This window comes from Apodemus sylvaticus, chromosome 5, assembly GCF_947179515.1.
Source record: "Apodemus sylvaticus chromosome 5, mApoSyl1.1, whole genome shotgun sequence".
Lineage (NCBI taxonomy): Eukaryota > Metazoa > Chordata > Mammalia > Rodentia > Muridae > Apodemus > Apodemus sylvaticus.
In genome coordinates this window covers 59316059-59343527 of record NC_067476.1, presented here as the reverse complement: position 1 = coordinate 59343527, position 27469 = coordinate 59316059, and the positions used below count along the sequence as shown (strand labels likewise).

The 27469-nt window shown below is 36.4% G+C and overlaps 1 protein-coding gene across 2 annotated transcripts in view; it reads right to left on the bottom strand.

Annotated features, from left to right (window-relative positions):
- Positions 1–3836: 3836 nt before the first annotated feature.
- Ube2e3 (ubiquitin conjugating enzyme E2 E3) overlaps positions 3837–27469 on the bottom strand; it is a 51682-nt gene continuing 28049 nt past the window's right edge. For both annotated transcript variants that reach the window (XM_052182781.1, XM_052182780.1), the window contains 3 exons: positions 10407–10539; positions 5621–5768; positions 3837–4464 (listed from right to left, as the gene is read on the bottom strand). In XM_052182781.1, the coding sequence (XP_052038741.1) occupies positions 4367–4464; positions 5621–5768; positions 10407–10539 (379 nt within the window). In that variant the 3' untranslated portion in view covers positions 3837–4366. The remainder of the gene's footprint in view (positions 4465–5620; positions 5769–10406; positions 10540–27469) is intronic.

Here is a 27469-nt window from a genome sequence, read left to right as displayed (position 1 = left end):
AATAGGATGTTAATCTGAACAAAGTAAAATGCCAAAATAGAAGATACAGATACTGAATATTAAGAGTAACCTTAAAGACTATCTATTCCCCTTCCATGTGTATGTGCACTGACTAAGATGAAGGCAAGGATACGGGGTGTTCTCTCCTTGCACATATGTGGACTCTGGACTACCTCTGGTCTTCATGCTTGTGTGCGAAGCACCTTTCTATGATGAGCCATCTTGCAGGCCCAAGAATATTTTCAAAATGTCAGTCAGTATTACATATATTATTATATAGATTGAGTAAATTTACTAAGCATTACACCAGTTTTTCTTGTTGTATCAGCAGAGTCAACTTTTCTTTCAGCAGAAAATGAATACATTTTTTTTAAAACCAAATATGTGTTTTCTTATGCTAGGGAGAAGAATCTATCTGGACAGGAAAGGGATAAACTGCCTAATAAGGGTGTGAAAATGTAGGCGGGCGGTGGTGGTGCACGCCTTTAACCCCAGCACTTGGGAGGCAGAGGCAGGCCTGGTTTAGAGTGAGTTCCAGAACAGCCAGGGCTGAGTTCAAGGCCAGCCTGGTTTAGAGTGAGTTCCAGAACAGCCAGGGCTACACAAAGAAACAATGTCTTGAATCTTCCCTCCCCCCCCCCAAAAAAATGTATTCACCTTTGTATATTCCCTACTCTCTAAATAAACCAATCGATTTGCAAGCACTTAAGCTTGAAGAACAAACCCACAATTTAACCAGTTAGGGGTTATACATTTCCACATCTTCTAGTCACCACCCATCCATTCACCTTTTTCCAAAAAGAAACAGAAAAAAGTTCTTGACTTTTAGGGAGGACACCTGGTTTGTTGCAGATAATGGAAAATAAACACATGCTCAATTCTTTGTGATGCTTGTATAGACATTATCTCAGAAAAAAAACGACAAACGAGAGTTGTACAACAGAAATTTTCATCAAAGGGGTGGATTGGAGATAAACTGAGGGGATATGAGAAGAAAACTTTTCAATGACTTGCATGTGACAGACCTCCACAAATAAGGTACTCACTGTGTCTACATGCCAAGCTATCTATGAGGTATGCACTGCTCTACTTAGAATGTATCTAAGAACTAAGCTCCAAGCCCTGCTGTCTAACCTTCAGTTAGTGAGGCTACTAAAGGATGTCTGTAACTATCCTTGTGTCCAAATCTGGGTCATGAGCTGATTATGGTTCTTCCTCCTGCAGCGTTGCACTTCTTAGGATATATGTTGACACTGAAAGTTCGTACTTAAAATTCACTCTGGACTGCCAGTGAAACACAAGCAGTTGCGAACACAGGAGATTACAAACCGGAAAGTGCTGGATCTAGGGCATTCCCTACAGAGCTGCTTATGAGATGAGCAGGCAGGAAGGAAAGAAAAGGGAGCAGCAAGTGTAGAAACGCATATGCCATTGGCAGATGTGCGTATGCCCATCAGGATTACCTCACAATTCCAGTGTAACAGAGTGGACGCTGTCTGACAGTGAGTGAGGCTTTATTACCACTACTTGTTATGTAAAGCATTACATAAGCTACTCAGCAATGCATTCTATGACCATTTTGAAAGCACTATTAGTCTACCATGCAGGAACACTCCATTGCACACTGGAGATAAACACAAAAAAACACCAAAGAACATCCTAAGGAAAGGCTGAATAGATAGTGAGATTTGACCCAATAATTTATATCTAACAAAATGTAATCATTTTTACTTGGGTATTATTTGCAAAACCTAATGTGACTAGACATAAAAGAGGCTTATACATTTACTTGCTCTGAATAAGAAACATTACGTGAAATATAACCATGATGTAATTAATTATTGTAAGATGAGTTTCTTAAATTCTTAAATTTTGACAAAAAATAATTGATGCTTAAATGATCCGTTCAAAGTCCACAATATAATATGGGACAAACAGTATGTCAATGTATACATTAATGTGATTAACAGAAACTGCCTCATATTTTACACTAGTAGTCCTTATATTACTTGAATACCATTGAATACTGACTCCAGTTCCTTACACATCAGAGAGAAAACCTCATCTGAGAAAAGGCAGTATGAGACAAAACTACAAATTCTGATGCCCAAAATTAAGATTTCTTAGTTTAAAAAAAAGTTCATGTGCAGATAAAGTAACATATCCAATATAGCTTATCAATACAAACGTGTTTATATAAGATGTTCTTGGTTTAAGTATTATTTGTCTCATTTTCAAGTGCTTAAACAAGGGGAACTATGCTAAGTGTTCCTGTAACAAATAATAATAAGCTTCCCAATATTCATTAGAAATAAGTCTGAAACTAAAATAAGTGAAGTTGAAACTAGTGTATGAATAACTCTTTTATAGGAGAGTTCCAGGCAATATGTATATTCACCATTATTTTGCACATGCCCAGCTCCTCGGGAGGTGTGTGATCATGATCATCAGAACACAGGTCTGATGGAATACGCAGTGGCTCAGCCATTTTCCTACTTACAAGTTGCAGTTGGACTGGCAAGGCAACATCCTAGTATTCAGAATGAGAACTTTCTAGCACCAAGAGAAACTCAACTTTAAGAGTATAAAATAGCTAACCTCAGTGATGGGAAGAAGTCCTTTCTACAGCTCACCATGGTTCATTAAAACGGTTTGACTTTCATAGAACACCTCCACTCTCATCACATTGACTTGAACTGTGGATTTTTATTTCTACTTAAGACTCAGAAGTTTTCAAAGATAAACCTTAAATCTTCTAAATATTAACATGTTGTTAGCAGTTCCTGTATAAAAGGGTTTTGTGTGTGTGTGTGTGTGTGTAAAGAACTTGCAGGAAAAGATAGGCAACTGCTAATTTTAAGCTTTCCTCTGATTTAAGATTTCTATCACTAAATACTTGAACAATAGCCCCCTACTTTCCAGTGGTAGGCTACCTAAGATAGTAGGTAGAAAGTAGACTTTCCTGAAGAAATCTTTCTCTGTACATGGTGCTGGAAATGCCAAGCTAGCCTCTACCACTGAGCTAACATTCTCCAGCCCAAAGCAATGTTTGCTTTTATCCTAATAATTAATCTCCATAAACTTTATTATGGTACTGTATTAGCATACTTAGGACCGGAAAAGACACTGACCACAGATTAATTTATTCCAGGCACAGGGAAAAAAATAGTACAATTATATTGTTTACAATTCTCTTAAGCAAGCTTAATAATTACAAGCTTAAAAATATGCCTATTAATTACACTTAGAAGTAATTTAACCTCTAAATTCTTACACTGTGAATGCCTTCAACCGAGAGTGTCACGCCTGCACACTAACACACGTTCGACCTTCAGGGCAAACAGGTCTGACACGCCTCTGGCTACATTTGCCAGCCTGTATCATGGTAATAGTAATGCACCATAGAAATTCAAGATCAGGATTCAGGGGAAGCACCATAGAAATGCAATCACGGCACAGCAGTTATCTGACAATACTGCCTAGCATTGAACAGAAATCATCCATTTAGAAACAAAATGTTCTGTTAAGACATGGAGAGTCCTGAATAACCCAGGACTTCATTTTCAATTCAAATGCTACATTGTCAATGTAGAATTTATGTGTTGTTGTTATTTACGACCAATGGTTAAAATCCAGCTTTATATTTAAGCCCACTATATTCTCTCCTTAAAGGAAAAAACTTTACACACTTAGGATTTTTAAATGTTTTCAATTTAATAATTCATTCATTTGTACTTGTCCTTAATAATCAGTCTTCATAGCCACTTCTTTATTTCATCCACAATCATCTCAGACACACCTTCTGACAAGACTTCCAACATTATGACAAGAAACTATGCCTTCAGGAGCATGTTTATTGTGTTTGAGATGATACATCAGTGCTCTCTGAGCTACAAAGGGTAGAAGGAAATCCTCTCATTACAAACTGACAAAGGTAAAACATTTTCACAACAGCATAAACCACATACTCAGAAATAGATCTGGGCCTTAATACAAATGACATAATTCCTAGTCATCTACAGCTACTTTTATAACTTCATACAGATAATGAATTAGGCTAAAATGCACTATAATATTTGGTAGACTTCAGGACCAGTATCCTTAGTACATCACAAAATACATTTTGATATCCCAAAGAAGCAAGACTTGCAAGTAGGCATTTTAAACATAACTAATCTACAGCTACAAAGTTCTACTCTTGGTAGCTTTTACCTTTTGGGGGAGTCTCCCAGTCTCCAAAGGATAAAGGCAAGAGTAGGATCAGTATAACATATACACAGAAGTCCGTACTGTAAAGGCTATAAAGATCCGCAGCACAGTGGGAAGAGGCCTTCTGCTCCTTCACACTGCATACAAATTATATGAATTATGTTGCGTATCTCTTGGTCCACTGTCTGGCTATCCTGTCATGTTCTGCTCTGTTGGTCAAATACTGAGTGGCTATGCTTCCAACCAGAGGATCCGCTGGAAAAGTAAAAAGGACATTAAAACATGTATGCTTTAAACATAGAGTTATAGCAAGGCATTAGATTAAAAGTTATATTTTGGCAGCATTTTAATTCAGAATGTTTTTTTATTCTTTCATAAAAAATAGTCTAGAAGCAGCTATATAATATTTAGAAAAGATGTGTTTTACAAATATTTTAAACTCAATTTACCTTTTGAGAATCATATATGACTACTGTATTCACATTACTTTTATTTAATGTGCATCTCTTTTTTCTTTCCCTCTCTTCAGTCCATGTCTTTAGGGCTGACCACTTAGGAATAAAGATGGAACCTATCGGGGGCTCATCACTGCAATAGACACATTCTTGCCCGCCCCCCCCCCCCCCAGCAGCCACTGAGTGTAGCTAAGCATTTAGGGGCAGGGACTTCTGAAATTGCTGTTGTCATTGTGTGGGTCTTACTTAGGTGCCCTAAGATATTCTGCTGAGATGTCAATGATGCAAGTTCCCTGTCATGCTGTTCTTGACATTTTGTTCATCTCTCCTAGATGAAAATCTAGGAGAGAGGCTCCATTTTTTGTTTTGCTATGCATTTTAACCTAAGTTTCACATAAGGCTTCTATCTTATAATGCTATTCAGAATGAAATGTTCCCTACTGGCCATGCAGTAATGTCTATAATTATAGACACAAGAAGCCTAAAAACTTACCTGTCTTTTCATTTTAAATAGAATTTTGAAGTAAAAGTTGAATCTGAGGTTAAAACTTTTATAAGCAAAGCACATACACATGGTATAGAGAATATACCAAACAAAGCCAATACAGACACAGTAAAAGGTTTCCCTTCTGGAAGCCAAAGACTCAGGATCCAATCCCTGGCATACAACTGTTAGCACCTTTAAGTCATTTTTTTTCAGATATTCTATTTATGTCTTATATCTACAACTTAACACTATTATGGTGTGTATATATTTTTCCAGGTCCCTGTATCTTGACATACTATTATTAAAGACTGTCTCCCTGTGAGTTCAGAGTTGTTTTATTCTTTTAATACCTAGTCTCTTAGTGGATACTCAGGTTATTTATGATGCTGATCTTCCTAATAATAACATTTATGTCTTGACCCAACATTAAACGAACATTTTACTTGTAGATTCATAAAGATTTGCTTACCAGGGTTGCAATCTGTCAAAAGGGAACAAATAGACAGCAACACCTTAGAAATGGTCAAGGCAGGGCTCCAGTTGTCTTTCAGAATATCCAGGCAGATGACTCCCTGACTGTTGATGTTGCAGTGATAGATTCTGGTACGGAAAGTAACCTATAGACAGTCACAGTAGAAACAGGAAGCAAACAGGGCTTATTACCAATTCATCTCAACAGTAACATATTACAGATGATGCTGACAGCAAATAATTAACCAGCACTATTCTTACATTGGATACAACAACAGAGTTAAATAGTTTTATTTAAAACTATTTTTAAAATATTTTAAAAGTTAAATAGTTTTTATTTTAGCTAAAAGTATTGATCTTTGGTTTTATTTTGACTTAGTATAGAAAGAACTATATTTGGTTCATTTATTTTTATTGTTATTTTTGATACAAGGTCTCTAGGTGTGTAAGTCTGGCTGACATGAACTTGCTGTACACATTGCACTGGTTTCAAACTTACAGCAATCCTCCTGTCTCTGTTTCCTGAGTACTGGGACTATTACCATGCACTACATACAATACCAGGCATTACCCTGGTTTAAGGACAAACTGAACAATACATCAATTAAACCTACATAAATGGCATTATATATGCATGTATACGTGTAGCTATATATCATATACATCTTTGTGGGCATACATGAACATGGAAAGTGGAGAAATGCTTTGGCATCAAAAGTAAGAAGAAAGAATAAAAAATTCTTTAAAGGTTAGGTCAGCTTCCAGTAAAAATAATGAGTATCACCAAGTCAGCCAAACTTCTTTCTATGTCAGAATAAAATGAAGGTCTAGGAAGAAGGCGGCAGCCATCATCTGTGTTACCTACCTTTCATTTAGTCACTCTTCTATAGATACTGACATAAAAAAGCAAGGTTTCCTGTTACTGGATAAAAGAAACTGACATCTCTTTTTCAGGAATAAATACCTGTATGTTTCTATACAAATGCAAAAAGTAGTTGAGAGGTAAACTCATCACTTGGACTTGTAGAAAAAAGAATTTTCTATCTTGGAATTAGCAGTATACTGTGAGCTTCAAAGCAGAATCAGGGAACAAGAAGAATACCCAAAAGTGCTTTTTCAGCAGGTGGGGGCAAAAAAAAAAGCAGAAAGAGTGGATGAACACATAAACACACTACCTAATGACGGCTTAATAGGGGCTACAGAAGACATCATGATACTCTGTGAATACAAAGATCTGAATTCTAACTAGGCAACATACCATGTTTCAAAGACTTAGTGCCAAAAACATGAAAGAGCTCATTAATAATATTATTATAGATGTTACTTATAGCACATTAAAACAGTAATATTCTGGATATATAGAGTTAAATATAGCTTTAAAATTAATGCACAATTAGCTCCTCTCATTTATTTAATGTGACCATGGAAACTTATACAAAATTATACATGTACTTTGTCCGTGCTTCTAATAGACAATGTTCAAGAAAATGGAATACTTGCTTGTCCAAAGACTGAATTGATTACTTAAAAGACATAGAAATTATTTTCAATTAACAAAATGTGTATTACTCTTTAGGAAGTTCAATACCTTAAGTGAACTTCAAAAATACTATAGAAAAGCCAGGCAGAAGTGGTACACAGATTTCTGGTCTTTTCCAGGACAGCCAGAGCTACACAGAGAAACCCTGTCTCAAAGAATAAAAGCAAAAATATATATTTGAGAGATGGAGGGAAGAGAGAGAATTAGAGGGAAAGAAAGAAGTAAGTCTTGTTACCAAGATACCACAAATTTTATGTTTCATTTAGGAATAAGGTTTAAGAATGGAAAAATCTGCCTTAAGGAGAGAAATAACATTACAAAGTTATAAATTTAACACATTGGAACTCCATAGCATACTAAATCTATAAATAGCCGTACACTCATAAAAACCACAAGTCATATATGTATATGTATGTATATGACTATATACATATATATGTATATATATGACTATAGTTCAAAGCCCTTCTGCTAGACAATTTCCATTTCCACTAATAGTGCTAAAAAAGTAAGCATCTTTTAAATTATTTCTTCCTCACATTAAAAATAATATCATATAGCCATATCCTGTTAACCTTCCCCCTATTTTCTAAAGTGTTAAAACCAATTTCCAATATGAAAAAATAAGACATGTAGAAGTCTCACTATTTATAAAAATAGACGTGAGGCTTAATAACATTTATTATGCTGAAAACAACAAAAGAATGAAAACTGAGCATCTGGAAACAAGCTACATCAAGTGTGTCGATCTCAATGAGGGGGTAATTTATCCCACTACAGCATGAGGGTTCTAACGATCTGACTTAGCAAGGTGGACATGTAGACTTAAGAGGTTCTAAAGATAGCTTTTAGGATCTTAGGTTCTAAGGTGCCACACTGTAAAACACTTAAACATAATTCTAATTTGAAGTAAGTTTGTCCAGGTGGCTAAAGGACTATCCTGTCAGAAAATGCAGCACACGATGAAGTATTACTTAGCTGTTCAAAAGAAAAAAAAAAGGCATCATAAAATTTGTAGGCAAATGGATGCATCTAGAAAAACACCATCCTCAACGAGGTAACCCAGACCCAGTTGAGACAAATATGGTCTGCACTCGACTATAAAATCCAGTGGCTCAGGGAGGGTGAAGTGAGAGCGTGCAGGGAGACAGAGACAGCTTGAACTGAGCGGCATTGGTTGAGGGTAGAAACAGTTCAGTGAAAATTTTCTGGAAGTTATGAAGGTGACCCTTGTGTGGACTCTTAGTAATATCGCGTCTGAACTGGACATCTTTTGTAGCCAGGTAAGTGGTGTGATTGGGTAGCATTCAGTTGAGCTGTTGGTCAAAGGGGGTTCTGTAGAGATCCCTAAACAACCCAGGCTGAATCAAGGACAGAGGGGAACTCTATGTGGGGGAAACAGTAGCTGAGGCAACATTCATATAACTCTTGAATGCAGAGAGGTCAAACGGTGCCAGCACGGAGCCTTCACCCCTACATTCTAATTTCTTTGGCATAGGATGATTCTCTATATACTACAGAAAGACAAACCTAGACACTAACCCAGCCACAAAAACCTCAACCTACACTCTGTCCTGCCTTCCAGATGTGCTGGAGCAATGGCAGTGAAGAGTATGAGGGGATGGCCAACCAGCATCTGGTTTAACTTGACAGCCACTGAGGGAGCACATGCCCTACTCCAAGATGGCCAGGAACCAGAGACTGGATAGCCTAGAGACCTAAGGCAGAACCAAACACAAACAAACAAAACCAGTGAAATGATTCCTAATGATATTCTGCTATACTCATAGATCAGTGCTTTGCCCAGGCTATTTTGGGGACCCTTTTCCTCCAATTGGGTTGTCCTTCCAGCCTCAGTGAGGTTCTCGCCTTGTCTTGTATCTTGTTTTGTTCTCTCTAGCTGTCTTCTCTTGGAGCCCTGCTCTTTTCTGATGAGGAACCAGAAGGGGAAGAGTGGATAAGAGGGAGAGGAGAAATGAAGGGTGGGGGTGGGGTGGGCAGAGGCAGACAGAAACCATCTTGTCTGTAATTTGAGGTACACACCACTAGGTGGAACTATTGTTACACTGTGTTAAAGAATACTGTCCAGAAAAATTGTCCTTTCTAATTCATGTAGTAAGCCTTTGCAAGACTACACACACACACACACAGAGAGAGACAGAGAGAGAGAGAGAGAGAGAGAGAGAGAGAGAGAGAGAGAGAGAGAGAGAGGAGAGAGAGAGAGAAACAGAGAGAGAGAGAAACAGAGAGAGAGAGAGAGAAACAGAGAAACAGAGAGAGAGACAGAGAAAGAGAAATAGATGAGGGGGTGGAAAGGGGTATGGATAGGTAAGATAAATAGATACATACAGATAGATATACCGTGAATCACAAATATATTTAAATATTTTCAGGACTTGAAATGAAAAGCCTTTTCACACAAGAAACCCCATAAAAATCAGAAAATGTATTTGGATCTCTTGCTTTTATTTGTTTTGTCCTATTTTGGTTTGTTTTTACTGTATTTATTTTTTAGATGCCTGTTTCTGGCCTAAGGAAAGAGAAAGAAAGGGAGTAGATTTGGGTGGGAGATGTTAGAGGAGGGTACACCATAATCAGAATATATTGCATTACAAAGTTTTATCAAATTAAAAAAATAGAAAAGCATTTTACAAGTTGGGGGCTGGATTCCTCTTTAGCAAACTCAGCTGCAGACTGAGCTCCAGGGTTTTTACTCGACTACTTTATAATGAGAAGTCAGAGGAAGAATCCCTTCAAATAAGTATCCATAGTATCAAATAGCATAACCATAGTTTTCAGTTTGTTACAATCTGTTTAAATGAATTAAGAAAGTAGATCGGAGCCTACCACTCTTCAGTTTTGTATGGCATAGAATGACTAAGTATTAGTTTTGCCCTTTGTTAGTTTTCTAGTTTTTGCTTATCTAGGAATAAAGACAAATCTTTATTCTTAACCTATTTCTGAAAGCTACCAATGAGTTTTATTTCAGAGGGAGTTTTGCATATGTTTACATTTATGTTTTCTTCAATGCAGTTTTATTTACTATTAACAAACTATATTGAATACAAAATTATTATAAAAAGGCAGAAGTCAGTAACTTTTTGGTTTTAAAAACTGGTTGAGTTTCCATATTAATTCATGAACAACAATTAAATACAAATTATTACAGTAATACACATAAATTCTAGAATAACTGGGTTTTGGAGGAGGATAAATATTAATCAATGTACACATAAGCTCTTACCTTTGGTGGCTTAAATGGATAATCTGAAGAAAATGTGATATCCAGAAAAAAAACACCACCTTCATATACAGAACCAGGTGGACCAAGTATAGTTGATCTCCATTCATAAATGTTATCTCCTTTAGGCCCAGCACTATTTAAAAGAAATTAAAAATCAATATATATCTATAAATATAGGTTAACATCTTAAGATGAATGCAAAATTAGAAGTTAAATAAGCAATTTAAAGCAATAAGACCATCAAGATGTACTCCTGTACACATGTATAAATTCTGAAATATTCCAATGAACAAAAAAATTATAATGAAAACACAAAAGTTATGTAAGTTTATTGGAGACCTTGTTAGCATTTGGTTATTTACCCCCTTTACTCCCTCCCCTCTTGCTACCCCTCCACACACACACACACATGAACACTTACAAGTGTAATTTGCTTACACTGTCACCCTTTCCACAGTAAATATTTACATGTACTCTTCTAGAAATAATTTACAAATCAATAGTTACTAAATGTCAACCACACTAATCTATAATTTGCATTATAGAATTGTCAACTAACTCTGTAATATACTCTTTCCCCCCAGATAAAAGATCCAGTCCTGGGAGTCAAGAAAAATCTTATACATTATTAATCTAGTCCAAGACAGGACTTTACTATGCAACTCCAGGCTGACCCAGCGCTTGCAATCGTCTTGCCTTGCTGCCCATCATGTGCACCTCAGCACGCCCATTTATGCTTTGACTTTCCTTTAACATGGATTCTATCAGAACTTATCTTTTTCTGACTTTTATTTGACAAAATATAGTCCTTTAAAAAATAAATATGCAGCAACAGTTGAGTTTGTCTATGGTTCTCTAAAGACTCAAGTAATACACTCCTAACCAAAACACTCAATAAATCATGTCCTTTTGGGGTCAAGACATTTTAAAGCACATGATTTTGTATCCCGTCCCTCCCTGGTGATAGTAAGCTTCACCCACTGATGATGCTTTCCAAATTTCCTCCTGCTTAGTTACTGCCTGTTCTGCATCTAATGTGTACTCTTTGGTTAAACTACTACTATGCAAATACCCTTCTCTTTATTCAAAATTCTCCTAACACTCACTTGGAATCCTCTGAACACTCCTATAATATTGGCACAATCACGATTTTTCAACTCCAGTTATTCCTCCACATTTAACAGCTGTCTTCATCCCCCTCTTGCTCTTGTGTGTTTATATAAATATTATGTTATTGATATGAACTCATAAAGTACATTTCTTTCCAGTGCTTTATAATTCATTATTGCTTTTAATTATGTTGGTGCTTGAAACATCATCTGGACTTTTGTCCAGAGAGTGAGCCTACAAAACAGCTCCAACATGCGTCTAACAGGCCAGCATCATTTTAGAATATACCCCAATATGTTTCTAACATGCTGGTGTCATTTTAGAGTACATTCTTCCTCCCTGGCATGAGAAGATGCTTTACCCTCCCAGCCCTGGAATCTGTTTCAGGAATCCTGCGTTAAGAAATCAAGACTTGGATCCTACTGAACCAATGAAACACTTTAATGCAATATGCTAAATATCAGTATCACAATAAAAATATAACAGTTCAATATAATCTTAACTCATAATTTCTGGCTGGCACTGCAACTCAATGACTCCTGTAATTACTGTGCAAACACACCTTACAAATTACCATTTTCCTCTATTTGTTTAGACTGTCATCTTCTCTTTAATCGTGTGTATATGCAGTAGGATTGGGCAGGAGGACATGTGCATATTATGAATGAAGGTGCTCAGAGTCAAGGAGACAGTGTTTTATTCCCTCAAGTACTGGGCCACTTGATATGGGTGCTGGGAATCAAATTCAAGTCCTCTGCAAAGGTATGTTCCTTAATGGCTAAGACACCTGTCCTACCTATTTTCCTCTAGGTTTGCATACTAAAAAGTATCCTGGCTTTCTGTAAGCATGCATATACTTGTGTTCTTTTAAACTGCCCATCAATTTAGAGATGATCTGGAAGACCTAATAAAGTAGTAAGAGCAAAACGTACTGCAACCGTATTAATAATAGGACATCAGCTTAACTACATGTTATTAATCCTGCAAAAGAGACATTGTAAAACTAGTGAAGTTCAAATGACAAACATCAACAAAGGCTTCCCATAGTTCTTAAATATTTCTACTTGCTACTCTAATGTCACTATGGTAATCTCTGCTCTCCCCGCAGTTCTTATGAATACTTGTATAAGTACCCAAAGAGAACCAACTTCCAAATACCCAAATTCAGATGACTGAGCAGAAGGTAAGTTGAGGTCAATGTATTTTAATGGACTGTAGAATTGCAGACTGAAAAAATAATGCTTTGGACAAATCTACCAGCCCTTGAAGAAGCAAAGATGGAGAGGATAAAGAATCCATCTTAAATCCTGTTACATGGTAGAGGAGCTGAGATTCCCACTGTGAAACTAAATTCTTGTTTCTAAATTTTGTTTCCGTCTCCCTTATGCTGCATGAAAAGGGTTCATTTAACTCTATTACATCAGGACTTTAAATATAAAGAGTCTATTTTCATTTCCTTTACAGCATCACTTGGAATATAAAGAGGCTTGAACAGACCCACCAAGGAACATGGGAAAGGAGAGCTTCAGCACTGAGACCATTAACTCAAAGCATTTCATAAGCTAGCAACAAGCCTGCCACTGAGGCCTTAGAACTGAGTGGAAAAGACATGGGTGAAACTGACCAACCAGCCCTTGTATCTTTCCTCTGACCTCCATGATTTCTACTTTTCTCCTTCTACAGGGCAGAACTCTACAACCTTCCTTCCTTACACCACCAACTTTTCTCTCTCGAGTGAACGTCCACAAACATCCAGCAATGGCATTTTTTCCAAACATAACTAAATGACAAACTTGTTTCTCTATCCTCTCAGCTTTTAATTCAGATCACTGTTCCTTTAATGTAGTCCTTGTATGTGTCATCTCTAATTCCTCTCCTTCCGTTTTTAATATAGTTTCAAGCTGGATTTCTTTCCTCACTTTTCTATGAAAACAAGTCTTTAAGGTCAGCAATGACATCACTGACAGGCCCAATGGTAATTTCTCATGTATCAACTAACTAAATTTTAAAGTAGTAAATCAACTGAAAAGAAAACTCAAGAAGCCAGAAGAGGGGTAGTCAACAAAATGAAGTATGTATAAAAAATTATAGAAAAGCTGTTGCCAATTTTAAAAATAAAAGTAAAATATTAATAAAATTCAGTAGCTTGAGTGATGACTCAGCAGTTGAAAGTACTGGTGGCTTTGGAGAGGACCCAGGCTCTCTTCCAGGAACCCACGTCATAGCATATAACCATCTGTAACTCCAGTTTCACAAGTGCTCTTCTGGCTTCAGTAGGTACTACATGCACATAGTGTATATACATACATACAGGAATAACAATTGCCCATAAAATACAAATAAATGTTAAAAAAGATAAAATTAGATATTCTGCATATCAAATTTGTAGGGAGACTAGTGTCAAGATGTCAGTTCTAAATTCATCTGTGTTCCAATGCTAACCCTGCCCCTCCCCCCAAAAAATCCAATTATTCTGTAGATACCAACAAATAGATGCCAAAGTTTATGTAGAGAAGAACTCAGAATATTTGCTCAGGAAGGAAGGAACAAAGAAGGCATTACCCAAATTGAAGACTTGCAACACAACTGCATAGCCATAGAAAGGACATCAGTGTATATAGGTAAAAGAGAAAAGCAAGAGAACAGTACGGAGAACCCAGAGAGTGGCCCAACTTCAGTTAATCTTTGTAAGTGCAAAAGTAACAACAGAGCAAAAGCAGCTTTTCAGCAGAGGGTATAGAACTTAGTAAAGGAAAATGACAGAGGCAATGCAAAATGTCTAGTTTTCCCCCCTGATTTTGCCTGTGGATAATTCACTTTGGAAGATACTTTAACAATTTCTTAAAGAATAAGAATATCTTACTATATGATCCAGCAGTAACATTTGTTGCTATTTAACCATAAAACAGAAAATTCAACATAAAAACCTGTGCATAGCAGAAATATTCATAATTGTCATAGCTGGAAAGCAATGAACTATGAACAGATACCATGACCAAGACAACTCTTATAAAGGACATTTAATTGGGGCTGGCTTACAGGTTCAGTATTAGCCTATTATTATCAAGTTAGGTTCATGGCAGCTTCCAGGCAGACATGGCACAGGAGATGAGAGTTCTACATTTCATTCTGAAGGCAGCCAAGACAAGGCTCTTAAAGCCTATGCCCACAGTGACATACCTACTCTAATAGGGCCATACCTCCTAATAGTGTCATTCCCTGGGCCAAGTAAATTTAAACCACCACAGCAACCAACGCACATTAATTGAGCTAGAAGCTACTACATCTAAATGAGGTAACTTAAATATTACTTGGTCAAAGAAGATAATTTGAAAACCTATACACTGCGACACACAAGATTCTAAACATACCATAACCTGAAAGAAGCAAAACTATGGAGAAAATAAAAATGTCAGCAGGGTACTAGACGGTAGATACTGATGTGAAGATAGATAAATGTATCACTATATATTTGTCTAAATTCATAAGATGTGCAGCATCAAAAATAAACTGACATGTACTAGAGACTTTAGGGACTTTGTGTGGCAAAGCATGTTCAAAGCAAGTAATACACAACACCCACACCACTGGTGTGAATGCCAATGAAAATAATATGAGGGAGGCAGGAAACAAAGGGGTGTATGGCAATGCTGTAGTTTCTATTAAATTTTACTATGAAAAATTCCTAAGAATAAAGTAAAGTATATTTATTTAAAAGAAAAACTATAGAACATATAAAAATGTACATGCTAAAGCAAAAAGTACTAAATATTACTCAAGTCTTGGTTTACAAAAAAAGTTTCTGAATTACAAACAGTTATACTCTAAAGTTACATCTTGAAACAAGGTATTGTGAACTCTGGAAGAATTCTAACAATAAACTACAAATGAAACCTTCCACGCCTGCCCATCAATATTATCATGAACAACTTTCCCCCATAACCATAACTGAATACCTTCATATCTTTTTAAGTAAACAATACTTAAGAAAAAAAAATCAATGCTTACCACGCTGCCAGGTTAAACATTTAAAACTACATTATCCATACTACCTCAGTTTAACCAGGAGGCTTCAAGTTCATGTAGTTGTTTGGCAGGTATCCACTCTGGCCTCCTTCTTATCCTTCCAAACAGAACTTGATACCCCAGGACAATAGAGACAAAGAGTAAGATTCTAGTCACAAAGAATGGAAGGCCAATCAAAAACTCAGCTGATAGGAGATGCTGATGAAAATGTGAAGAAGTAAAGAAAGGAACACTCCTCCACTGCTGGTGGGATTGCAAGCTGGTACAACCAGTACCAGAAATCAGTCTGGTGGTTTCTCAGAAAATTGGACATTGTACCAACTGAGGATCCAGCTATACCACTCCTGGGCATATACCCAGAAGATGCTCCAATATGTAATAAGGACATATGTTCATATGTCCACTATGTTCATAGCAGTCATATTCTTAATAGCCAGAAGCTGGAAAGAACCCAGATGTCCCTCAACAGAGGACTGGATACAGAAAATGTGGTATATTTACACAATGGAATACTACTAGCTATTAAAAACAATGAATTCATGAAATTCTTAGGCAAATGAATAGAACTAGAAAATATCATCCTGAGTGAGGTAAGCCAATTACAAAAGATAGCACTTGCTAAACCACCAACCAAGGAAGGAGTACACATGGAGAGACCCATGGTTCCAGCTGCATATGTAGTTGAGGATGGTCTTGTAGGGTATCAGTGGGAGAAGAGGTCCTTGGTCCTATGAAGGCTCGATGCCCCAGTGAAGGGGAATGTGAGGACGGGAAAGTGGGAGCGGGTGGGTGGGGAAATACCCTCATAGAAGAAGGAGGAATAGGGAGTTTTGGGGGGCTGGGGGCACTGGGAAAGGGGATATTTGAAATGTAAAAAAAAAAGAAAATATCCAATAAAAATTTAAAAAATAAAAAGAATGGAAGGCCAAAAGATTCTTATTAAATGATTAGAAAATGAAAGACAGAGGATACAGTATTATCAGAGTGATAGGTGGGCTATGGACAGGGAGGAAAGGGGACAGCCTATCAATTAGAATAAAACAGGAAAGAATCGAAGAAAAGAGACAGGAAGTTAGGACACTGACTGCAAGCATGTCATAGAAAATATAAAATGGAGGAGTTTCTTTTGTGACAGAAGAGACAAAGGAATCAGGACAAAGATAATCAATAAGGAGCAGACTAGAGGGAGGACACTTCCCTTGTACACATGATGACTGGAAGATTGTGCACATGACAGCATGATTCCAGTCATCCTGGGAAGACTGGAAACAAAGATCTAGCTTATAAACAGGCAGGAGACATCTACAGCTATTAGCCTTCTAGTAAGAAGAGTAAGCCAGTTATTGTTAGTGTTAATAAAATGTGTGGGAATGAAACATATTCTCATTGATGACTATTTCTAAAAGCACTCAGGCCATTTCCAGATATTTAAATAAAAAAAAAGTTTCTAGAAGTAAGTTATCAAGTATCCTAGAATTTTAATGCCTCAAACTTAAGGCAAACCTCTACACTTTTGCTTCTAAGTGCTAAAACTAGCTCATATGTTCACTGTAAATAAACATTTCAAAAAAGTCCTTTATATATCAGAACTAATGTATCTGTTCTTCAGAATTGGTCCATTTCATTTAAAAATGAATAATCCTGGAAATGAACAAATTCCTATAAATATCTCTAAAATAAGTGGTGACTTCTAACACTGACACATGTTCCCACAAGGAGGCAATCACCACTTAGCATGAGTATTACAGAAGGAAAGGAAGAAAGCAGAGAAAGGAACCCTTAAGTTAGATAAAAGTTTTAGAGACAATTAAGAGTAGAACAAAGAGTTCACCAGAAACCTTCCAGTGAGCTGCATACAATTCAGGAATTAAGGTAGGGTTTAATAAATAAATGTTTATACACTTTAAGAATATTAAAGATATAAACACTGGCATCTACAGCAGTATAAAACTACATATCAAACAGAAATGGATTTGCTAGTCCTGATGTTACCAACCATAATTACAGCTGACACTCTGCCTGCCTACACTCAACAATTCCTGTGCCCCACATCTCCTTCCCAAATTCATGACTTCCTCTTTAGTTACTACTAAGGTATAAATGCTCACACATAGATGTAAATTTTTAGCCTAATGTATCCTTTTACAGTTGTTCATATGTATATGTCCAGGTTGAAATTCATGAGCCCATCCCTGAAGGAAACTTTCTCCCTCTCTCAGCAGCCAATGACTACTTATAGCTCTTCATTTAAGATAGAATCATACTATGAAGATTTCATGCGTACAATTTCCATTTCATTTCTAGGGAACACGATCTCCTACAGGCGTCCCGAGTCTATTGATTTACAACTCCCCCTGACTCTCTTCTGTGATTTTTCCAAGCCTTAGGTGCAGAGGTTGCACTGATTACTATTAGTTGGTGTTGGGCACCCTATAATCACTTATTCTTCACATTTTAAACAACTTGTAGATCCCTGGTATAGTCTCTATCTGCTGCAAAAAGATGCTTTTTTGATGAGTAGGTGAGAGCTACAGTTACCTGTGCGTATAACTATAAGTATTTAGAATGCAGTTACATATTATATTAATTTAGGAAAATGGTAGGTTCTCCTCTCAGGTCTATAACCTCTCTGATCATGGGTAACTACTGGCTGGTTTACAGTAGCAGGAATGAATCCTTTCCTTACTGAGTGGGCTATAAGTCCAATTAGACAGATTTTAACTATTCCCAAGATAATACTACTACTGGGCCATTGTGAGTATCTTGTCACTGAGGTCATTGTGTGTTGCAGGCTTTTCACCTGGGTAGGATTATCAGTTGTTCCTTTCCTTTGGCAGACTGCATACTATCTACCAATATTATGAGAAACCAGCCCTCAAGAAGGCAGCTTCCAGATCAATTCCAGCTCATTACCTCCTAGTCCTGTGTCTGAAGAATATAGTGTCTTCAGCAATAAGGTTTTAGCACTCTGGAGAATAACAATGGGCAATAGAAACAGTGCATACTGTTTGGGGAGATTTGTGTCCCCCCAAAAAAACAATTTGAGGGAGGTGGTTCCCATGTCTGGCATCTGGGTAGTTGTTCAATATGTTCAGCGTTCTTAATAATTAAAGAAATGTAAATTGAAACTATTCTGAAATTTCATCTTCCTTCACTCAGAATGGATGAGATAAACACAAGAAATGAAAATGAATCCTGGTAAGGATGCAGGGAAAGGGGACCTATACTCACTGTTAGTAGAATGAAAAACTGTAAACAAGTGTCGAAAATCTCAAAAGCTAAAAACAGATCTACCATATGACCCCACTATACCTCTCCTTGGCATCTGCCCTAAGGACTCATGGTCACACTCCAGAGACATTGGCTCAGGCACGCTTGTTACTGTCTCTTCACAACAGATAGGAACTACAAGTAACCAGAATCTTTTCAACTGGGGAACAGAAATATAATACATATGAATAATAGAATTCTATTCAGCTATCAAAAAATAATAAAGTTTTCAAGTTAAGTTGAGGGGGGACTTAAAATTGTAACACCAGAGAGACAACCCAGACCTAGAAAAACAAAAGCCACATGTTCTCACTTGCGGCTCTATCCCCATATACTTAAATTTGAGTACATAACCTGACATATCCAAAGAAGCCAGAAGAGAAGAAATGGTCCACAGTGAGGGGGTACTTAGGGCAGAAGGAGCTCTAGAAATGAGGGTAGAGAACAAATGACACAAAGGGACAATGGACAAAATGTAGGGAAGACTTTCAACTGTAGAAGTAGGAAGTACAGGGAGAGGAAGGAAGGAGAAGTAATACCAAGAATATCTGAAAAGGCCAGAGAAAATATTTTACAAGTTTAACTGCCCCCCCAAAGGAGTCATGTGGCATGGGCTAAGGGTGTTTCCCAAGAGTAATGCACTATTCGATAAATTTAAAAAGTTGAAAGAGCATCACCCTTCAAAAATAATGTAACTCATCTACACTGTAAGGCTGTACACTGCTTATACTGTATGCACCTCGTCTAAAACACGTTTTTCAATTCCAGAAATTGCAGTTTAATATACTGCCCTAAGGCATGGACTCTTCAGTAAGATCTCTGTTAGGCACCGTCTAAATACTGCTATATGTCAGCACAAAAGCACAGGCCTTCCGGAATCATGAAGCACCTTGTACCAGCAAAATGTTTTACACAAATTACTGCAAAGTGCTATGTAATCTCTTGGTTCTTTTATAAACTACTGTGACACATGAAAAGTAGTTATATTTTTAAGGCGCCTTAATCTTTTAGTCATATACTGGGAGTGAGGGATATAAACTGCTTTCTTCCTTTTTCTCATCCCTGACAATGTTGTATAGTGCTTCACAAAGAAAAAGTAGTGCTTATTTTCATAGCTTTTTCTTAAAGGGAGTTAGATTCAGCTTGTTTTAAACACACACACACATACACATGTTCCATTTGCAGGATTATGCTTATGAAAAAAATTAGTATTTCTGACAGGTATACACATAAAAAAGACAGATGGACTCAAAAAGTATATATGGAACCTGTCTAAAGATGTTCCAAATAATTCAAACCTTTCTGCTTGAGCCAGTATTACCATAGAGCCTTTGATCGTGCTTTGTCTATGTCGACATTCATCATCCAAATATAGTCATACATAGCAATGAGAAACACTTTAGAAGATAGTTAAGAATGCCAGTCACAACTCACTACACAATACACTATTATAAGTCATGTAAAATATTTCTAACACATCTTACATAAGATGTGAAACACTTTTTTCAAGACCAACTCCAGTTATCTGTAATATTTCAGTGTCTAAGAGATGATGCTAGAAGGACAAATTCTAAAGATAGTAAAGTCCAATTATCAGCAGCAATCAAAACACTCAAGTCTATTATACTCTCTGTAGTATATAATAGTAAATTTAACTGAAATATTTGAAAAAGAACTACTCTAGATATCCTTAGCTTTTCTCACTAATGGAGATATCAAAATCCCTTCCTTCAATTAAGTCTCCCCTTGTCCATCATCCTCCTAATTCTAAGCTGAGGCCTATAAATTTCTAACTTTACCAAACAAAACTCAGGAACAGAGAAAAAAATAACTTTAGATGTCAATGATGGCTGATGGCTAGGGTTTGGAATATTCCTAGCATGTAAGACAGATTACATTAATTACATCAAATGCTTACATGAGCATGAGTGACCTCTATGGGAAACCTAGGAAAACTTCTTCCAAAGGAAAAACCATGTGCCTTTATTTCTTCTCAAACTTGAATTGTTTTTTAAGTGAACCGTTGCTATTATAGCAGACTGTAGGAAAAACATTCTTTCTCTAGGTTGACAGTGAATCAAATCTTCATGATTTATTAAGGATAAGTGCAGACAATAGCAGAGGAGATGGATGGATGGATGGATGAATGAATGAATGGATGAATGGATGGATGGATGGATGGATGACAAGAAAACCAGCCTACTAAAAAGAAGACCTAGACACTTGCTAGATGTTTCTAATTGCTTTGTATTCCTGCTCGCCTCCTACACAGCATGCCTTTCAAAAATGGACTTGTAAATTTTAGTGAAAGGAGTTACCAGTTTCTACTACAACTAACCAGTACTGTGTATTCCCCCATGTTATGGTTTGTTAAAATGAATCCACAATGAATTTAATCTTTATAATTATAAAATATTGCACTTAGTAATTAGATTCATTGAAGAAAAGAGAAATAAATGTATCATTTCATTAGAGATTTAATGACTTCTACTGTTTTATTATGGATACTTTTACCAAGAATGATACAAAGGCTCCTAATGTCAAGAATATAGCCTACCTGAGGATAAAGACCTTAATTAAACTAACCTACCACAAACAAATCAGAAATTTGATATGCATTACAAAGGAGACATTTGCCTTGATGAGTGCCAGGGATGTATGAACATGTTAGGACAGAAGTGAGGATCAGGAAGAAGTAGTGCATGGGAAAGTTAATTGATACCTATATGTATTAGTTGATAAGTAAAATCTCCAGAAAACAATATACTAGGAATAAGGACAACGTGACAGAACCATGAAAACATGACAACACAGGAAAAGTTGAGCTTATAAGAAAGTAACTAATGTTCCAAATAGACCTCCATCTTTATCCTGAAAACAAAAGAAGCATTGGTAAGCCTCATGTCCTATCAACAAGATAAATAAGAGAAGATGGCTTCTGAATCTCATAATAAAAACAACCAAACACCTTACAAAAATCTGAATATGCTCCCCACTTTCAACTATAATTTACCAATATTAACTTATTACTGACAAATCTAAGAGAAGAAATAATACCTCTACTATTTCCTCAAGCACTGGCTTCCTAAATGTCTTGGACAAGTAACACTAAAGTATTTACACTCTGTAGATCTGCAAATGTAAGGTTTTCCTAGATCACCCTTTACCTTGTGATGGGCATAAGTAATTTTCATACTCCAATTCACTTTCAAATCATACTGTTACAAGGGGTCTTTAGCTGTCATTCAATACACCAAATGAAAGCATAGGACATCGATATAATTCCACAATCTGTGCTATCCTTGTATGACACAGAAGTTTTAGAATCTCACCACCTATTTTAACAACTAGTAGAAGCACAGTGATCATCTGTAAAAATGTTGGAGCTGAAGCTTTTGTTACTACCCGTTCTGTGAGGAGAGACAAAGGGCTTTGGCTCAAGTGTTTACACTCCATATGAAAACCAAAATATATTTCAGAAGATCACTATGATGTTGAGAAGCCTTACTCTCCATCACATGCCTTTAGAGATAAGAAAGTGTCCTGAAGCACCAGAGGAAAGCTTTCAAGGCATACTTTATGAAAACTCAAGTCTCCTGTTCCTCTCGGAGTCAGAGTACTAACTGTATAACTCCACTAACATTATGATAGAAAGGGAAAGATTTTATTTTTTAAAATCTCAAGTCGTTTTCTTATGTGTCATTTTAAATGATGGTTGTTTTTATTATTGGTGACTTTGTAATGAGACCTTACAGTATTTTAACCTATGAGACCCCTAAAAGTTCTAGTAACCAACCTCCCTATATATTATACCTTGTATTAAATAAGAACTGCCATTTTACTCTAACTTAAATGAGTATATGTTACAACATCTTACACAACCACAAACAATTTACAAAACGTTTTCTATTTAACATGTTACTAAATAAATGCCTTTTGATTAAATGACAAACATGATAAAAAATGCCTCATGACCCAAAACTGACTCTAATGAAAAACCACACTCTTTCCTATCCACTATTATATATACATCTTGCGCCAGAAATCTTAGAGATAAAAACATGCCAACTGATTAAAACACAGATATAAAAAAGGATAAATGTAATACAGTATAACAAGTGGAACCAAAGACAGCTAAAACCTCTCACTGGAGTATGAAGGTGGCTATGTCATTGTGACTTAGCACAATGGTTCTCAACCTCTGGGTTGTTACTTCTTTGATGGTTTGAATGAGCCTTTCTTTCAAAGGGTCACCTAAGACTACTGGAAAACAAAGATATGTTTACCTTAACAATAGCAAAATAACAGTTATGAAGTAGCAACAAAAATAATTTTATGGTTGGGGTCACCACAACATAAAGAACTGTATTAAAATGTGCTGGCATTGGTGAGGTTGAGAACCACTGACTTACAAACTGAAGTTTATGAATGCAAGATTGTGAGGCATTGTTTATTATCCCATTAAGAATTAGTTTTTAAAAACATTATTCTTAGTTTATCATATAAATTAAAGATGTCAAGATAATAATATAGATATGTCTAAAAAGACTTTATGCTAACTGAGGAAACTCAGTTACTGCATTCAGATAGGCAGGGGTGCTCCACCTTCAGAACATCCTAGAACAGGCAAAATTATTGTGCCAGAAACACATTGTGAATATGGAGAAAAATTAGTTGTAAAATAATTTATTGTTTTATTTGGTCATTTTGACAACCCATAACTAAACCAGTAAATATTTTACATGGCTGTGTCAGTTTCCTCTACCATCCCTTGGTATTTACTAGTTTTTCTTCATATTCATGTTTCAGAAAAATCTTATCCAATTAGTGTTTACATTACTAAAACACAGCCCTTTTGATTTTTCAATGGACAGTAAGACATTTTATGACTTCCAAAATTAGTATCAATACAATCAAAAACAAATGGTGTCCTATTCTATTTTCAATGCAAATAAACTTTATTTGTTTTAAAAAGCAATCTTGCCAGGCAGTGGTGGTGCATGCCTTTAATTCCAGCACTTGGGAGGCAGAGGCAGGCAGATTTCTGAGTTCAAGGCCAACCCAGTCTACAGAGTGAGTTCCAGGACAGCCAGGGCTAGACAGAGAAACCCTGTCTCGAAAAACCACCACCACCATTACCACCACCACCAACAAAACCAATCTTGTAAGTTCTGACAAATGCATACAGCTCTATAACAACCTGAGTACCAGTACACAGAACATTTTACACTTCAAGAACCAGAGTCAACTTCTTCCCATCACATGCTCCAGAAAACACTAACTTCCTGTTCTCTGAAACTATCAGTAGACACATCAATGGACAGATTTTTGTGATTACACCTGTAACTAAATTCCATCTTCAAATAAGAGAGTACAGTTTAGAAGGCAAGACATACATTTTCAGAGACCAAGCTCTCACCTTAAACAAAAACTCACAAGGTTAAACTGTGTGTGTGTGTGTGTGTGTGTGTGTGTGTGTGTATACACACACACACACACACACACACACACACACACACACCAAACCAAACCAAAAAAAAAAACCCTATAGTTAAGAAGTCCCAGAATATTGTTGGTTTGCTGTGACTCCTCACTTCAAACGGAAACCCTTAGTACAGATAGTACACACAAAACACAGTGGGTGAAGCAGGTTTTATGGTTCCTTATATGAGCTGTCACCTCAGTCCCCAAGTAGTTTTACTTCATGCTTCTCTCTGCCATGTATGTAGAAACTTGGGCTGGTTAATTTTGTAACATTTCTGTCTCCGTGTTATATGAAATTGGAGTTGTTTGAATTCATTTATCTCATTATTTAACACTTATCATTAAGTTTATTGGTTATTTTATTTATTTACATTTCAAATGTTATTATTCCCCTTCTGGTTTCTCCTCCATAAGCCCCCCTACCCGATTCCCCCTCCCCCTGCTTCTATGAGTATTTCCCTGCTCCCACCTCACCACCCTAGCTTTCCCCTAACCAAGGGTCTCCCCTCCAATTGATGCCAGATAAGGCCATCGTCTGCTGCATATGCGGCTGGAGCCATGGGTCCCTCCATGTGTATCCTGGTTGGTGGTTTAGTCCCTGGGAGCTCTAGGGGTCGGGAAGTACTTGTTGCTCTTCCTGTGGGGTTGCAAACCCCTTCAGCTCCTTTAGTGCTTCCCCTAACTCCTCCATTGGAGTCCCCTGCTTAGTCCGATGTGTGGCTTAGTCAGGCTCTGGCAGAGCCTCTCAGGGGACAGCTATACCAAGCTGTACTTCTTGGCATCCACAATAGTGTCTGGGTTTGGTAACTGTATATGGGATAGATCACCAGGTGGCTTTTACATTGAGTGCCCGCTCCAAATTCAGATTCTCAAAGCAAGGGATTTGATTGACAGACTGCCATCTCTCTAGTTTGTGTTAACAGTTCTGAAATTAATAAAATACAGGACAGATACACTTGGGTTCCATTACAAAATTAGAACTTAAATAGAACATCAGATGTCACTAATATTGTTATAATAAATCACCATAGTTCTGGAATCAAGTGCTATTTTTACATGAATGTTCAAGTTATTTATAGTGATAACTCTATACACCTCAGAAAGATACATGGATGGTTAGATAAAATAGTTTTGGGGATAGTATTTCATAAAGTTTTCACAATCTTTGAAGACTAAACTACTACTTCTTAAAGAGAAGGTTTGGTTCTCTGTGCCCACATTCAAAATTTTGCCAAGGTGTCGGCACATAATTTTGTTCTGTATAAAGAAACCTCATTCACTATATACTGCTGATTCATTACATTCAGATATATATTTTTATTTTTATTTCTTAGTGTTCACAATGAAGAATATACCCTTTGCATCTGTCTTCAGATTCCTTATAAGGTATAGGGTACCCAAAACACATATTAATTAATGCGTTTGCCTTCTTATTAAAGGATGATATAAAACTACATAAAAGAATCATGAATTATTGTCTAGTATAGCAGAATGGCTGACAGCTATTCTCTTGGTGCCAGCACTTTCAACAAGTGTGACTTTAGGTTCACCATTTATGTTCTCTTTTTCTTGGCATCTTTTGTACAGTGATGATACTAATAGTGTCTACTTTTTTAGTTTAGTTGAGAATTTTATGCAGAAGTACTAAAAGCAGTGTCTTCTACTTATGTTAGTGCTTAAGAAAAGTCACTCATCATCAAGTCTAATCTGATGCGTACTTTCTCTGATTCTTCCTACCTCTTACTGTGATAGTAACAGAATGATGACAACCCTGTGTGATTCTTCCCACGTTAGTTACTTCACTCCACACCTACATTTGCTGTTGCTCTTCATAGCTACTATTTCGCCCTTATGACTATCATTATAAATGGGCAGGAAGGGTAGGACATAGTTAATTGTCTGTGAACCAGATGTTAAAATGTTAAGTCACTAAAGACTCTTCTTTTTAAAAATGCAGTCATTGCCAGGCAGTGGTGGCACATGCCTATAATCCCACCACTCTGGGAGGCAGAGGCAGGCGGATTTCTGAGTTCGAGGCCAGCCTGGTCTACAGAGTGAGCTCCAGGACAGCCAGGGCTACACAGAGAAACCCTGTCTCAAAAAAAGAAAAAAATGCAGTCATTAATATTTTCACCAGGGTTCACATAATATTAGACTTGTGACTACTATCAGACCATAACTGACTACATTATATGCCTAACTTTTACTATGAATTAGATTAGTAACCACCTAATTTTATCATATGAAGAACAATCCAGAAAAATTTATAATTCCAAAGTTTTAAGTATTTTGGAGTTTCCAGTCATCATAAAATAAATAAGCAATAATCAAATTAGAAAATGATCTAATTAAATATTTTTAGCAGTGCCATACATTGTTCTTTGAAAGTTTTATTAAATTTCTTTTCAAAGTTGACAACTGATATATATAAATGTAATGGGGACACCTTACCATGTAATTAATTGTTATTGTCTATTTTTTAAACATCTTGTTGTGAACATATTTAAAGACCTGAAAAGAATTTAGTATAAACCTACATATCTGCTATATTCTGTCATTAATAATTATTTGTATAAAGGCAGTTTACTACTAGACCTCAATTTTAATAAAAAAAAAAAAACATACACTCTAGGAAATTAAGTAAAAAAAATTTGTTATTAGATAATTTTGAATTATAGCATCAAAACTGTAGAAAATAGACTTTTGTGATGATTATTATTCTGTTTCATTTAAGGGTTTTTAAGAGTTAAATAAGAGATTTCTTTATTAGCCAATTGAAAAAATTATTAATAAATATTTTTAAAATTCAGCACAACCTTCTTGTGGCTTAAGTCCTTTTTTGATAGAATCTGGGGCCAGAGATAGAACTAGAAGCTAAATGATCCTAATCTAAAATGTCCATAATTGATTGATTTCAGAATTCAAAACTTTTGAATTCAAAAATTCAAAACAGTAGTTTCCCAAGTCAAAACCTCCACATCTCCACCTCTAAAATAGTTACATTTAGATCTTGTATCTTGTATATTTAGAATGTACCCCATGCCTCCTGGATCAAACTTCCTTGTTGTGTTGTTGCATTAAAAACATCGGGTATTTCTAACACTATTGTTACACTGAGACATAGGACCTAAGTTAGAGTACGTATAGAACTTGTTCAGAAACCAGATATTTTA